The sequence below is a fragment of the Elephas maximus genome, chromosome 12 (genome assembly GCF_024166365.1).
Source record: "Elephas maximus indicus isolate mEleMax1 chromosome 12, mEleMax1 primary haplotype, whole genome shotgun sequence".
NCBI lineage: Eukaryota > Metazoa > Chordata > Mammalia > Proboscidea > Elephantidae > Elephas > Elephas maximus.
The window spans coordinates 56,039,301-56,056,233 of NC_064830.1; the positions used below are offsets into that span (position 1 = coordinate 56,039,301).

At 36.6% G+C, this 16,933-nt stretch overlaps 1 protein-coding gene across 6 annotated transcripts in view; it reads right to left on the minus strand.

Moving 5' to 3' along the window:
* Positions 1–2,068: 2,068 nt before the first annotated feature.
* Positions 2,069–16,933, minus strand: part of WDR72 (WD repeat domain 72) — a 970,312-nt gene continuing 955,447 nt past the window's right edge. For 3 of the 6 annotated variants that reach the window (XM_049903404.1, XM_049903402.1, XM_049903403.1), the window contains 2 exons: positions 13,785–13,889; positions 2,069–2,283 (listed from right to left, as the gene is read on the minus strand). In XM_049903404.1, the coding sequence (XP_049759361.1) occupies positions 2,228–2,283; positions 13,785–13,889 (161 nt within the window). In that variant the 3' untranslated portion in view covers positions 2,069–2,227. The remainder of the gene's footprint in view (positions 2,284–13,784; positions 13,890–16,933) is intronic. The other 3 variants (XM_049903399.1, XM_049903401.1, XM_049903400.1) reach the window with 1 other exon arrangement.

Below are 16,933 nucleotides of genomic sequence, written 5' to 3' on the forward strand. Positions count from 1 at the left end.
CCCATACCCAATCAAGAGGCAGTTATTTTTTAATTTCTAGCTGAGGTACCAAGTGGTTAGGATCATAACATGGTCAATAAAATTGTGTGGCAGCTTGCTATTTCAAGTCTCCTCACAACAGAAGTTACTGAAATGTGTTGAAAATAAATGAATGTAAATAAGATAAATTATTTTTTAAAAAACTAGTGAATTTATGCCATTAACACACTTGCATATGAATATTAGGGAAGCATTATTTAAGTATTCTTATTAACTCTCATTTTTAGAAATTAAAAGCTTTAATAGCAGCATAGGTCTACAGAATATGTATTGACAAAAGAAGTTTTCATTAAAATCACTTAAAAATTAATTTTTAAATTTAAATTATATCAAATATGATGCCAAAAAACCTTTAAAATCTCATTTAGTAACGACAGAGCTATGCCAGTTCTAATTTCCTATAGCTAGTGACAGCAGAAAATATCTATTAGGGGTACAATATTGCTGTTTTTGGACCTGAAAAAAAATACTAATTACGGCAATTGTTAAAATTTACTCTCATTCTTCTTCGAAAAGGGATATATAATTACGGGATCTGTTCTTTAAAAAATTACTAGAACTTGAGTATCCAAATAAGTTTTAAATATTATAGTTGTTCTTTTGAGAGGATATATACTGTTCTTTTGAGATAACATATACTTACTTGATATTTCCATCAGTCATAATGTTTTTGGTAGTCTTTTATATAATAGCCTTCAGAGCTATTACACAGCATGCAAGAAAAGGTATCCCATTGCCTAGCTTGCACACCTTGTTTTATTTTGAAACTTGTTCCAAGTTGTTTTTCGCTGTTTCCAAAGTGGTGGGGGGAGTATATATGTCTATTTCCAAAGGATGACAATTTCCCCTGATGATTCATATAAAAAATGTCCTTATAGTTTCTGAAGTACAACTCTTAAAAGGAATTTTATGCAATGGCATATTTTAGGGAGAAAAAAATAAACTTTTTAATCTACTTTAAAGGAATCACACTTATTTGATTCTGTATTCTGGTATATTCACTTCAGGTCAATCATTAATTATAAGCTCCTTTATGGGTAGAGACCATCTCATTTGAATCATAGCGTTCTCAACTCCAATTATCCATCTCCTCTGTCCACTGCATCCCAGCACAGGCCCGATACAGGCCTGATGTGCGATGCTGGTGCTCAAAATATGGTTTGCTGAACTGATTTGCACTTCTCTCTCTCTGTCTATCTATCTGTAGACAGAGAGTGAGACAGAGAGAGAATATACATATAACATTTTATTTACATTTTTTCTATGGACTAGGCAATATATATATTTATAATATATGCATATTAATATTCATTTTGATGATTTTATATAAAAACAGGAATATTACAATTTAAATCATGGCAAATAGATCACTAAAGGCCTTAATAGATGAGCATTTTATGTCTGTTCCTATTTATATTGCTTTGCATATTTTAGAATTCCTGCTGGTTGAGTTTTCTGGAAAGGGAACTATAAGAGTTTATATGGATCAATTATGATATAACATAAGTAGGTTCCTCTTTCCTGGTTCACATTTAGAAGGCCAACAAAATCAACATTTAGCTAAAGACATTAGCCACTACATCATTAGAAGTCCAAATTAACTACACTAAACAATGTTGGTCTCTTAAAATGTGTATCACTTATTTGGGCTAATCGATAACTAAATAGAATTGGCTATTTGTTGACAACATTTAATGCTTAGAGATAAGATTTATTGCAGAGTGACTGATTCAAATTAAAGCATCTATTACAACAAAACATCTTAATCTAACAGATCACATAAAATTTGTTAAAATTTGGGGTTAAATACATTGAAGCAACATCAAATTTAAAACCATTGTGTGTTACAAATAGTTTTAATGTTGCTTATTACATAATCAAGGAATTGGGAAGATGGAAGAAAATCTTTAAAAAGGTTAAATATGTGTCTGAGGGATGTTATTCCGCGTTGGAAAAACAGAAAAGGAAAAAACAGGAATATAGAGTGATTTAGACAGTGATGGTCTAAAATTAGATGAATCTGGGTATTTTCAAATGAACAATTCAATACACTCTGACTAACATATTAGCAAATCCACTACAGCCTGATACTTTAACCAATAACAACATAACTCATATCCAATGATAAACAAATGATGAGTTTTAAATATCTTAGTTAATTAATCCAATCCTGTAGATAAGGTTCCATTTAGCACACTTTGCAGGAGCACACCTTCACTATCCATGAATGATGCCTTGTCTTACCTAGAAAGAAAATAGATATCTTGGGTTATATGGTGAAATAAAGAAAGAGGAAGAAAGGAAGGAAGGAAAGGAGAGAGGAAGGGAGGGAAAGAAGGAGGGATGAGGAAGGAAGGAGACTAGGTATTGCCTATAACTTTTACATATCTATCCCAAAATGAAATACAATAATATAATAAAAATATCCTTGTTTTAGAAATCATCAATGCCCCAGGTAAACACATTAAAAAAAAAAATTGTGCTTTAGGTGAAAGTTTACACCTCTAGTTTCTCATACAAAAACTTATACACACACTGTTATGTGACCCTAGTTGCTCTCCCTATAATGTACAACACACTACCCCTTTCCACCCTGGATATTCCATGTCTATTCAACCAGCTCCTGTCGTTTTCTGCCTTCTCGTCTCGTCTCTGGACAAGAGCTGCCCATTTAGTGTCCTGTATCTATTTGAACTAAGAGGCATACTCTTCACAAGCATCATTTTATGCCTTACAGGCAGAGGCAGGACCAAGATTATGGAATAGCCAGATGCTTCCAGCAATCCCTCTTAAAACAAAGACCCAAAAAAATCAAGTGAAAAGATTATATTCATGACAAGCTAGGAGCCCTGAACATCAAAGGCAAAGTTAGAGAACAGACTGAGCAGCAGGGGGAGAGAGAGAAGGTTCAGAAGTGGACAGGAGTTATCAGACCTAAATCGCTGGGATCCCTCAGGCACCATTCTTGGGAGCAGCTGCGGTGGGCTGGTGGTAGCGTTCGGCCTCAGGGAGAAACTGCTAGCCACACAGCCTACTCACACCTCCAGAACCAGATAAAAATGGCACTCTCGGCAAAAGCAGAGTACTTGTGTATATTTTACTGAGCACCCTGCCCCCAAGCTGGTTTCAGTGGCTGTTGATTTCCCTGGGCCTGAGATAGGCTCACCTGAACAACCTGAGCCACATTCCCAGACTTGGAGAAGAAATAAATTCACAAGGGGGAAAGATCATTTGCCAGCTTCACTAACCGGGGGAGCTCGGGACAGAAGCAGCTTCTGTCCGGGCATAAATGGTCCATGGACTCTGAATACATTTCCTCCTGCATGGATAATAGGCCTTTGCTGGCAGACTGCAACTGTTTAAGCTGTGTGGTGGAGAGGTGGGTGTTTGGTATTTGACACTGCTTTGCCTACTAAACAGGGTCCTCATCTACCCACATCAGGTACCTAGGGACTGGTGGCTCCACTCAGGTCACCCAGCCACCCATGACAGGGGTCCAAGGATAACTGGTAACTCCCAGTTCTTACAAACAAAAGCATTTGGTGCCCATGGTCCATCTGCAGAACTCACCCATGTGTATGCTCTAGGGAACAGGGACGTGCTTTCCTCAGAGAATGTCAGGGAATGGTTCTCAGCCTCCTGCCTTGTTCAGAGTGTGACCCCCTGCTGGAACCAGGTACCACTACCTACACCAAACATCCCTGCCCCTCTAAGATTGTAGGACAGAGCCTGTACTACACACTTGATGACCAGCTACCTGGACACCTGAGCTGAATCCACACAAGAAAAGTGAATAGACTCATAAGCTCATATACCTGATAACACTTCTAGCCATCTGGTGACAGGACATCAGAGCTCTGAAGGTGAAAATAATCATTCTAGCTCACTCACGCAACCCATTTGGGCATATCAAAACAAAACAAAGCAAGAAACTAGGATATAGTAAGCAAACATAAAATAAACTAATCCAATAACCTATAAATGGCTCGGAGAAAACAGTCAATATCAAACCACATAAAGAAACAGACTATGATAATTTCAACAAGCTCTCAAAACAGAGAATCAAAGGATCTTCTGGATGAAGGTGGCTTCCTGGAATTACCAGATGCAGAATTCAAAAGGTTGATATACAGAACTCATCAAGATATCAGGAAGGAGATCAGGCAATATGCAGAACAAGGCAAGGGACACACATATAAAACAGTTCACGAAATTAAAAAGGTTATTTGAGAACATAATGAAAAATTTAATAAGCTGCAAGAAGCTATAGAGAGACAGCAATCAGAAATTCAGAAGATTAACAATAAAATTACACAATTAGAAAACTCAATAGAAAGTCAGAGGAGCAGAATTGAGCGAGCGGAAGGCAGAATTGATGAACTTGAAGATAAAGCACTTGGCATCAATATATTTGAAGAAAAATCACATAAAAGAATTAAAAAAATAAAGAAATCTTAAAAATCACGTGGGACTCTATCAAGAGAAATAACCTACTAGTGATTGGAGTGCCAGAACAGGGAGGGATGACAGAAAATACAGAGAGAATTGTTGAAGATTTGTTGGCAGAAAACTTCCCTGATATTGTGAAAGATGAGAAGATATCAATCCAAGATGCTCATCGAACTCCACATAAGGTAGATTTTAAAAGAAAGTCACCAAGACATATTATAATCAAACTTGCCAAAACCAAAGATAAAGAATTTTAAGAGCAGCTAGGGATAAACGAAAAGACACCTACAAGGGAGAGTCAACAAGAATAAGCTCGGACTACCTGGCAGAAACCATGCAGGCAAGAAGGCAATGTGATGACTTATATAAAACATTGAAGGAAAAAAAATGCCAACCAAGAATCATGTATCCAGCAAAACTGTCTCTCAAATATGAAAGCGAAATTAGGACATTTCCAGATAAACAGAAGTTTAGGGATTTCACAAAAAACAAACCAAAACTACAAAAAATACTAAGAAAATCAATAAAATCAGGTATCAACCCAAGACTAGAACACTGGACAGAACAATCAGATGTTAACCCAGACAGGGAAATCACAAAAATAAATCAAGATAAAATAGACGCCCAAAACAGGGAAACAGTGATGTCATTATGTAAAATAAGACAACATTATGTCTTATAGGGCCAGTCTAATCTTTGCTTTGGGAATGGTTTTAGTTCTAGGTTAACAGAGAGTCTGGTAGCCATGCCTTCTGGGGCTCCTCCAGTCTCAGTCAGACAATCAAGTCTGGTATTTTTACTACAATTTTAATTCTGTACCCTGCTTTTCTCCTGCTCCCCCAAGGACTCTGTTGTGTTCCCTATCAGGGTGGTCATTGGTAGTAGTCAGGTACCACCTTGTTCTTCTGGTCTCAGGATGATGGAATCTCTGGCTTATGTGGCCCTTTATGTCTCTTGGGCTAATATTTTCCTTGTGTTTTTGGTGTTCTTTTTTTTTTTTTTCATTCTCCTTTGCTCCAGGTGGCTTGGGACCAATTGATGCATCTTAGATGGCCGCTTGCTAGCTTTTAAGACCCCAGATGCCACTCACCAAAGTGGGATGCAGGACATTTTCTTAATAAACGTTTGTTATGCCAGTTGACCTAGATGTTTCCCAAGAACATGGCCCACAGACCCCCAGCCCTGGTATTCTGTCCCTCAAAGTGTTTGGTTGTGTTCAGGAAACTTCTTAGCTTCTGGTTTCTTACAGTTGTGCTGACTTCCCCCGTATTGTGTGTTGTCCTTCCCTTCACCTAAGATAATTCCTGTCTACTATCTAGTTTTTTTTTTTTTTATCTAGTTAGTGAGTTTCCCTCTCCCTCCCTCTCCACCCTCGTAGCCATCAAGGAATGTTTTCTTATGTGTTTCAACTTTTTCCTGAGTTCTTATAATAGTGGTCTCATACAATATTTGTCCTTTTGTGGTTGAGTAATTTCACTCAGCATAATGCCTGCCAGATTCACCCATGTTATGAGATGTTTTGCAGATTCATCATGATTCTTTATCGTTGTTAGTATTCCGTTGTTTGAATATACCAAAATTTGTTTATCCATTCATCTGTTGATGGGCACCTAGGTTGTTTTCATCTCTTTGCTATTGTGAACAGTGCTGCAATGAACATGGATGTGCATATATCTATTTGTGTGACAGCTCTTATTTCTGTAGGATCTATTCCAAGGAGTGGGATTGCTGAATCTTATGATACTTCTATTTCTAGCTTTTTAAAGAAGTGCCAAATTGAATTCCAAAGTGGTTGTACCATTTTACATTCCCACCAGCAGTGTATAAGTGTTCCAGTCTCTCCACAATCACTCCAACATTTATTATTTTGTGTTTTTTAGATTAATGCTATCCTTGTTGGGGTGAGATGGTATCTCATAGTTTTGATTGTCAATACCTGGTATGAATTCTACTTACTCATGATGAATTATTATTATTTTTTTTGATATGTTGTTGAATTCTATTGGCTAGAATTTCATTGAGGACTTTTGCATCTATATTCATGAGGGATATTGTTCTGTAATTTTCTTTTTTTGTTGTGTCTTTACCTGGTTTTGGTATCAGGGTTATGCTGGCTTCATAGGATGAGTTTGGGAGTATTCCATCCTTTTCTGTGCTCTGAAATACCTTTAGTAGTACTGTTGTTAATTCTTCTCTGAAAGTTTGGTAGAATTCTCCAGTGAAGCTGTCTGGGCCAGGGCTTTCTCTGCCCCCCACCCTTGGGAGTTTTTTAATTACGTCTTCAATCTCTTCTTTCGTTATAAGTTTATTTAGTTGTTCTACCTCTGTTTGTGTTAGTTTAGGTAGGTAGTGTGTTTCTAGAAATTTGTCCATTTCCTCTAGGTTTTCAAATTTGTTGGAGTATTCTGTTATGATTCTTTTAATTTCAGTTTGGTCTGTTGTGATATTGCCCAACTCATTTCTCATTTGGGTTTTTGCTTCTTCTCCTGTTTTTCTTTTGTCATTTTGGCCAATGGTTTGTCATTTTTGTTATCTTTTCATAGCACCAGCTTTTGGTCTTGTAACTCTTTCTGTATCTGTAGATTGCTTTGGGTAGAACTGACATTTTCACAATGCTGAGTCTTCTTATCCATGAGCAAGGTATGCTTTTCCACTTATGTAGGTCTTTTTTCTATTTTCCAGTTCACTTAATTCTGCTCTAATTTTTATTATTTCCTTTATTCTGGTGCCCGAGGGCTTCTTTTGCTGCTCTCTATTTGTTCGAGTTGTAGGGTTAATGTTTGATTTTGGCCCTTTCTTCTTTCTGGATGTGTGCATTTATTGCTATAAATTGACCTCTAAGCACTGCTTTTGCTGTGCCCCAAAGGTTCCTGTCAGACGTGTTTTCATTCTCTTCTGACTCTGTGAATATCTTTATTCCATCCTTCATTTCTTTTATAACCCAGTAGTTTTTGAGCAAGGTGTTGTTCAGTTTCCTTGTATTTGGATTTTTTCTCCCCTTGGTTCTTCTGTTATAGATTTCTACTTTTATGGGTTTATGGTCAGAAAAGATGCTTTGTAGTATTTTGATGTTTTGGATTCTGCTAAGGCTTCCTTTGTGGTCTAATATGTGGTCAGTTCTGGAGAACATTCCATGTGTGTTGGAAAAGAAAGTATACTTGGCTGCTACTGGGTGGAGTGTTCTGTGTATGTCTATGAGATCAAGTTGGTTGACTGTAGCCTTTAGATATTCCTTGTCTTTACTGAGGTTCTTTCTGGATGTTCTGTCCTTCACGGAAAGTGGTGTGTTGAAGTCTCGTACTATTATTGTGGAGCTATTTCTCTTTTCAATGCTGTTAGAGTTTGCTTTATGTATTTTGGAGCCCTGTATTTGGGTGCATGGTTACGCCCTTCTGGTGTACTGACCCTTTAATCATTATATAGTGCCCTTCCTTATCCTTTGTGGTGTATTTAACTTTAAAGTCTATTCATCAGAGATTAATATTGCCAGTCCTGCTCTTTTTTGATTGTTGTTTGGTTGATATATTTTTTCCATACTTTGAATTTTAGTTTGTGTCTTTGAGTCTAAAGTGCGTGGCATATAGACAGCATATAGATGGAGCATTTTTTTAATGCATTCTGCCACTCTCTGTCTTTAGTGGTGTATTCAGTCCATTTACTTTCAGCATAATTATAGGTACATATTAGTTTAGTACTGTCATTTTGATGTATTGTTGTGTGCGTGTGCTTTTGACAGTTTCTTTTTTCCACTAATTTTCTGTGCTGTGTTGTTTTTCTTTTTGTATTTTCTTTTCCATTGTTATTGATTTTATATTTGCTAAGTCTTTATGTTTCTCTTGTTTTTTATTTTGATATGTAGGATTGTTAGTTTCCTTTGTGGTTACCTTAATATTTACCAGGTAAATACATTTTAATTATACACATTACTAATTTAAGTCTTTATGTTTTTCTTGTTTTTTGTTTTGGTATGTAGGATTGTTAGTTTCTTTTGTGGTTACCTTAATATTTACCAGGTAAATACATTTTAATTATACACATTACTAACATAAATTGACTTTCTTTTAATTGTCAAGAAAGGTGAAAATTTCACCATGATGGTTTTGGTTCAAAATTAATAATATACATAAATTTTAAGCAGCTGAATTGTTCTTAAAGTAACCCACAATTGCAGCTTTAGGGTCAAATTTTATAAATGTTAGAAGTATGGCTTGAGATATAGAATCACATCGACATTGTTTCTCAAACTACTTCCATGCTTGTAATTGTAGGCTAAAAAATATCATTTGATTTAAAGTAATTTGACTAGCAAACTATTGGAGCATTGTGTCTTAGTTAACTATATCTAAACACAATGATGATAATAATGTGACCATGCATAGTAACTCCCATTCCTACAGACAAAAATTCCCAAAACTGATTCTTTGGTTTAATTAAACCAGTATTGCATACTATACATATAAAAAATGTATATTCGCCTATAATTTTAGGTTATTTTAAGAATTATTAGGTTGTTGCTTAAATTCTTCCCACTGGGCAAGTTTAAAAAATTGGTACTGCTAAGGATAACTGGAAGCTTATATGGTTTTACCACTAAAACTGCTCCTACTTCTTCTAGAACTTTCTTTTTTCAACACTAACCATAAGAAGTGTGTTCCTGATGGCTGTGAATGGTTGGCTGTTCACATATTCCTTATTTTTTCTGTTTCACGCATCATCATCAGCTATCTCCAACACTCCAGTCCTGAATCTGTCCTACTTTCTGTTACCTGATTTTTGCCAGTGATTCATGAGCCAGAATAGTAAAAAGAAAAAGAAAAAAATCCACCTTGCTTTTCACAATGGAGTATCCCCTGGATACCGTGAGAAAGCTAGTTCTATTCATCAGGTTCATGCAAATGTAATATTGATTGACAATGATGTATATAGATCTACACATATAACGTGCTGTATAAAAACCACTAAAACATTCTATTAATGGCAGAATAAATACTGATTAGAAACAACTTCACAATGACATGTAAACTCTTATCTGAATGATTATTTTTTGGACTTTCAAATTCTGTCTTGTCACTACTATTTTCAGCTGAAGGTACTTTTGAGTGCACTGTCCTTGATTCACTAGGAAGCAAAATTCTTAGTTTTCTAAGTCAATAAGATAATAAAAGCTCAAAGTTTTTCACTAATACTTGTATTAAAAATTTGAATACCATATTAAAATTTGTATTGATATCAGAGCAAAGATGAGGGACAAAGGACATTTTTCTTCTTCAGAATGGGGATTGAGCTTTAATCATAGTATAGAAAATAGTTAAGATGTTAACAGGCCAAAGGCTAAACTGAATTGTTTTTGTAATAACTTCTTTCAGATTCAGAACTGACAAGATATTAAAAAGCCAAAGAAAGCCTAATGGCCCTGAAATCTAAAAAAAAAAAAAAAAAGGTGGTGGGGGAGGGGTTGCGAGTTCACAGCGTTGTTTCAGTACTTCTATTACTATACATCAAAGTTATTCCCATAGGTTTCAGGAAAGTATAAATGATGGTGAAGAAGCAAATAGACTTCACAGAGTCTAAGCCAGAAAATTCAATCTGGAATTCACCTGTGAATCAAAACTCTTTGCTAATGAATTACTCCAAAGAAAAGACACTGTTAAGGGAAACCTTCACCTATCAGACAAGACCTCCAGGTTCACTAGCAGGGTCAAAGGAACAGGAATGCTCTGGTCTAAAGTTGCTTTGTCAACCGTAATGGACTCTAAGCACTCACCTGGGTACACGGTTTGAACCAATAAAGCACATGATGAATAAGGTAGAATGCTCTAGAGACCAGGTGAACAATCTCTCCACAAGGCATCTAAACTATGACCTATATGCAGACTACAGCCTATTTACAAATGGGTCATCCTAGTCAATTCAGTGCTAAAGAAGCAGTGATGTCTATGTAAAAATAAACAGCCTACATACTGAGTACAAGAATCATTATGTTCAAAGAGAATCAGTTCACAAATTCAATCTCACCATTTTATACAAATTCTAAAAATTTGATTTGTTAATGGCATTTAACACTTTTCTAACAACATTTTAAAAATATCAACTTTGGCTTTTTAAAAAAAATAAGTTTTTCTGTGCTTTGCTGTCCCTCTTGCTCTCCATCTATGCAAATGAGTTATTAGCAATATGAAAGTATAGGAGCTAAAGCAAAATGATGTTTAGAGGATTTGCAAAGAAAAGGCTCTATTTTGAAAGAACAATATATGAGGAAATATTTTGAACTGTTCTTGGATGTGACAAGGATTTTTTTGTTTTGTTTTGATTTTCTATATGCTGTTTGAGCAACTGGTCAATTCATTTAAGTGATGTAATAAATACGTTAGTCATTTAGCATTACATATATAAAACTGCGTAAGGTCAATTTTTTTTTTTTTTTTTTTAAGGTCAATATCCATTAGAGTTAGAAGGCTGACCACATTCAACTTTGTAACTGAGGGATTTTGCATGCAGATGGAAATGTTAAAGGGAATTTAAAATAAGTGGTAATATTCCAGGTGAGAAAATAAAGAATGATGCTTTCAGCTTTAAATGCACTCATTTCCATATAATGAATGTACCAATATAATTCTAGGCTTAGCTAATGAAGCAACTCTACTGGTTTGAAGAAATGTTCCCAAAGGGAACCATTTAAAAACCCAAGTTGTGTTTTTCTCTTTTAACTAAGGTGGTTAATACTTTTCAGAAGAACACCACTCACACATAGCAAATTGAGGTAACTAAACCACCAGAGTAGCATTTATACTTTCAGAGTCCCTATGTTTGAATGACTTGATATTTTGAAGTTCATTTTTGGCCACTGAGAAGTGGACAGTCATATTTTTATAGTTCAAGAAAGTCTATGCCACCAAATTCACACAAGAAATAAAAAACTTATCTTTCTCCATGCAGTTTTATGAATTTTGCCTCTCAAATGCTCATAGTTAAAGGAACTACACTCTCTCATCAAAATCTTTCTTACTAAACAAGCACCTCTGTCAGGAGTGTCTTAATTTCTTATCACAGAATTTTATTCACACAAGGAGCAATAAATAATTCATGCCACTGCCTCTTTTTTGTGTGTCCCTAAACTGCACAGATCTGGAAGGCTGACAGCTATGTCAGGACAAGCACCAAAGATCTGACATGACAAGTGACTAACAAGTTTCTATCAGTTCATAGTGAAAGAAGACAATGGCCCAAAGTGCAGAAGGAAATCCTGAAACAAAATAAAAACTGCATCTTTCTTTTTACCTAAGTGTTTGCTATGAGCTTATTTCTAAACCCACAAGCCCTGGCCATTTTATAGTACTGCCCAGCCCCCTTTATTCCTCACACTCGCCTGGCCATTTACCCTGGCCATGGATCAATATGAGCAATTCTTGGAGAAATACGATGTCTCCATGACAACCAAGCCACAAATTCTCAGTGGAAGGTAGTGAGACCAGTAGTGAACTCTCAAGAGGTTTCTCAGCCTATAAGGCAAGATGTCTTAAAATGCAGGAATGGACAGAGGAAAAGCCGGAATAATTCATCTTTTATTACCAGTTTAATGATGTCCAGTGTACAGAACAGTATTCACTTCTTGAGATTCTTTATCAGAACCTATATATTCTAATTAATCTTCCTTTTTTGATATATCCTTTTGTTTATACCAATGAGGTACAGTTATCATATTTGAATCCCAGTACAATTCCACTCACATGAAGGGACGGCTGAAGCTTTTTCTACCTGTGAAATGGTATAAATATGATCTATTCTCACCAGAAGCAATGAACATTTACTCATGTAAAAACTTCACTGGATTTAACTGCTGGACAAATGGTTGATAGAAAACTTTGATGAACATACTTTAAAATCCTAGTCAAAATTAGGCAATATTAGTCAAAACTAAAGGTAAGTTTTAATTTTAAATAATTTTTATGGTAGAAACTTAATGTTACCACTATCTTCACGTTTTTAGAGTGAGACTGATCTATGTTTTCCCTTTAGATATTATGGGGGCGGGGAGGGGATTAATTTGCTGATTAAAGATTTCTGTCATTGCTAAAGACGCTATTTCTCAGTTCCAAGGGATGTTAAAGCAGGAGTGCAGTTGAGAGTGGGCACACAGCAGCAGTTCATCTTTTGAGGAATCTTGGTGGAGGAGAGGGGACTGAAATACAATGCCACCACCACTGGGCCTATTGGGGTTCCAAGATGACTTAGAGGACCTGACATAGATTGCAGACTATACCTTTCACTGAAAATTAAATCTCAGTAGCTCTCCTCTGGGAAGGATCAGGGGACTGTTTGCAGCTGCCCCCTGTCAGCAGAAGGTACAAGATTTGGAAATCTCTTAGCTAAGCTGACAGGACATAGAGAGGATGAATAAAAAATATGATACATGGATCAGCACACAAAGATGCAAGAAGGTAGAGGGTGCACAGCAGCCAGATAAAACAAGAAAGGAAAATATTAAGTGTGTGTGGCGGGGAGAGGGGGTGGTATTTAACTCTTTCACTCATGATAATAAGGTAACTTTGGGCACCTTGTGGTTTTGTAGTTGTCCAGGAATGCAATTCAATTTTTACACAATTTTAAAAAATGAATCAGTTGTTATGAATGAGCATACTTCAAACAAAAATGGAAACAAAAACCCAGACCTAAATGTTTCTGACAGGATCCTTCCAACATATTTCGGCCTATTTCTTTTCAACAAATACAAACACAAAGAACTTTGACATACAGTGGATTTTATTGTGTGAGGAAGGGTTGTCTTTTTCTTTTGTTTTGTTTTGTTCTAAACAACTGACAACATCCATTACTGTCATGCTGAAATCCTCACCACAGTTTGCATGAGTTGTGGTTGTATTTAGAAAGGTAAATAGAATCGTAATGATGACTGGTATCTCTTTTCTCTCCAACGCTCCACCTTTGCTTGACTCTCCCTAAGATCCCATTATTTGGAATATTTAACATGTTGCAATTTCTCTAGTTTTGAAACTCTGCCTCTATTAACCAGTTTAGCCTAAAATGGATGATAATGAACTAATAGTATCAGCTTCTCTTCTCAATCCTACAGCCTTTGTACTTCCTTGAACTGAATTCTTGGTAAAAGAGGAAAAGACAACAGCTCCACACTGTGACCCCTGGAGGTGACCATTAACTTGACAGTGCAGGTGCTAAGAGAAAATAGCATTACAATGTCCTTTCCCCCCACCCCTCCCAAGGACCCCAAAGCTGTGTCAAATCTATCATTTTATACTTGACTATTTTCAAATGGTTTTTACCTGGACTCTCAGACTCTTCTAAGACACATCTGTCAGGCATGTCCTCAGCGTCTTGGAAGTTTGCCAAGTTTGAGTTGCTGCCATGCTTGGCCAGACTGACTGGAGCTATTAAAAAAAAAAGAGAACGAACAACAACAAAAAACAAAACAAAGAAGGAAAGAATGCAATGAAAAAAATAGTAATAAAAACCATTAAAACATTTCCTTCCAGTTTCACAGGTCTTTCTAGGGACATACTACGTAAACAAAAATAATAAATTGAAATAAAATATATCCTCTAAGTATTTATTGGCAGACATGTAATTAGTTGAAAAAAAATCTATAGATGTGACTTTATCTTGGAAGAAAAATAAGTTCTTGGCATCAGCTTAAAAGCTACAAAGTAACAAAGTGATCTCTTTGAAGTAGAAATCGTATTTTTAGTGCATAAATCTGAAACAATATACTGTAGTCAATTAACAACAGGACACAGAGAGAAAAACAGCAAGCTAGTCGATTAGAGAGACCAGCTCAACACTAGTGCATTGGTTCCTTTTATCATACAAATCACAGCTGATGAACACTTTGTATACATTCTGGTGCCCTTTCATTAAATAAAAAGTATGGTACCAAGCACTAAAAATACCAAGTCCTATAAAATGTACATTTAGAAATATAGAATGTATATATTGAAAAATGATAATAAGGAGGGCTAGTGTTTTGAATGTGAGGTCTCTAGACAACTTGTCTCAATATATAAATAGGAATTATTGATCAGAAACTGAAGCTAGTAAGGAGTCTGTAATTTCCCATAAACACACTAAACTCATCATTGAGTCGATTCCATCTTATAGCAGCTCTATATAGGACAGAGTAGGACTGCCTCATAGGGTTTCCAAGGAGCGGCTGGTGAATTCAAACTGCTGACCTTTCGGTGAGCAGCCGAGCTCTTAACCACTGCTCCACCAGAGCTTCACATACACATTACCCCTGCTAATTCTGTTAGAGAAAAGTAGACTCAAGTGTCTTAATTTTTCCACAAGTTGTAACACTTGGTCTAAATTATTATCTTCATAAGCAACGTATTTCTGCATTGCATTTGTTCTAGACATCATTTGTCAGGAAAGTGGGCATTGGCTTCATGAAGAACCTCAGTGAAAAAAACAAAACAAACCAAAAAACATCCTCCAATAACAAATTATGCCACACTAGCTTGTGTGAAGCCAAACACTGTAAATATATACACTATTGCAAACATGGACTTTCACCTTTTGGAATATGGTACAGTTAATTCTACCACTGTCTCTTCATACCTTGACAGCATACATATGTTATAGGTCATGAATGAAATAAACTACACATTTATAAATCATACATGAAATAATACGTGTGTTGGTATAGGGGAGTGGGCCTGGTCCTTGTTACTGAATATACATTAGGAGACAAAACAGCAATGCAAAGAGGCTGCAGACTGTGTGACTTCATACATCTGCTAAGTGACCCGCCCAAAGTCCAAAGTCGCATTAGCAGTGCTCACACCTCAGACACTCCTCCTCTTGTTTTAATGGAGAGCACATAAGCTTTGGTAATCAAAAGCTGGGGGCTACATATACACCCTTTTAAGGAGACTAGTAAAAATAATTCTGGTCCAAATTTTCCCTTTAAAAAGTTTACCAACTCTCTCTGTACTATGGAAATGTGGTCATAGGGCATAGAGTTAGAATTCACTACTTTAAAACATTTCTTTTTTTGGAAACAATCTATGGAACACATGCATAAAATTCTTATTTATTTATTTATATTTATTGTGCTTTATGTGAAAGTTTACAAATCAAGACAGTCTGTCATACAAAAACTTATACCTAGCTTGCTAGGTACTCCTAGCTGCTCTCCCCTTAATGAGGCAGCACACTTCGCTCCACCCTGTATTCCCCGTGTCCATTCAGCCAGCTCCTGTCCCTCTCTGCCTTCTCATCTCTCATCTCCCTTCCAGACAGGAGCTGCCCACATAATCTCATGTGTCTACTTGAACCAAGAAACTCACTCCTTACCAGTATCATTTCCTGTCTTATAGTCCAGTCCAATCCCATGACATCTGGCGTCCCTCTAGTCTCAGTCACACTATTAAGTCTGGTCTTTTTCAGAGAATTTGTGGTCCTCATCCCACTGTCCTCCTGCTCCGTCAGGGATTCTCCATTGTGTTCCCCGTCAGGGCAATCATCGGGCACCATCTAGTTCTTCTGGTCTCAGACCGATGGAGTCTCTAGTTTATGTGGCCCTTTCTGTCTCTTGGGCTCATAATTACCTTCTGTCTTTGGTGTTCTTCATTCTTCTTTGCTTCAGGTGGGTTGAGACCAATTGATGCATCTTAGGAGGCTGCTTACTAGCGTTTAAAACCCCAGAGGCCACTCACCAAAGCAGGATGCAGAAGGCTTTCTTAATACATTTTGTTATGCCAATTGACCTAGATGTCTCCTGAAACTATGGTCCCCAGACCCCCGCCCCTGCTACTCTGGCTTTCGAAGTGCTCAGCTGTATTCAGGAAACTTCTTTGCTTTTCATTTAGTCCGGTTGTGCTGACCTCTCCTGTATTGTATGTTGTCCTTCCCTTCACCTAAAATAGTCTTTGTCTATCATCTAGTTAGTGAATTTCCCTCTCCCTCCCCACCTCCCGGTAACCATCAAAGAATATTTTCTACTCTGTTTAAACTATTTCTTGAGTTTTTATAATAGTGGTCTCATAAAATATTTGTCTTTTTGCAAGTGACTAATTTCACTAAGCATAATGCCTTCCAGGTTCCTCCATGTCACGGATTCATTGTTGTTCTTTATCATCACATAGTATTCCACTGTGTGACTATACCATAATTTATTTATCCATTCATCCATTGATGGGTACCTTGGTTGCTTCCATCTTTTTGCTATTATAAACTGTGCTGCAATGAACATGGGTGTGCATATATCGTTCATGTGAAGACTCTCATTTCTCTAGGATATATTCCAAGGACTGGGATTGCTGCATTGTATGGTAGTTCTATTTCTAGCTTTTTAAGGCAGTGCCAGATCAGTTTCCAAAGTGATTGTACCATTTACATCCCCACCAGCAGTGTATAAATGTTCCAGTCTCTCCACAACCTCTGCAACATTTATTATTTTGTGTTTTTTGGATTA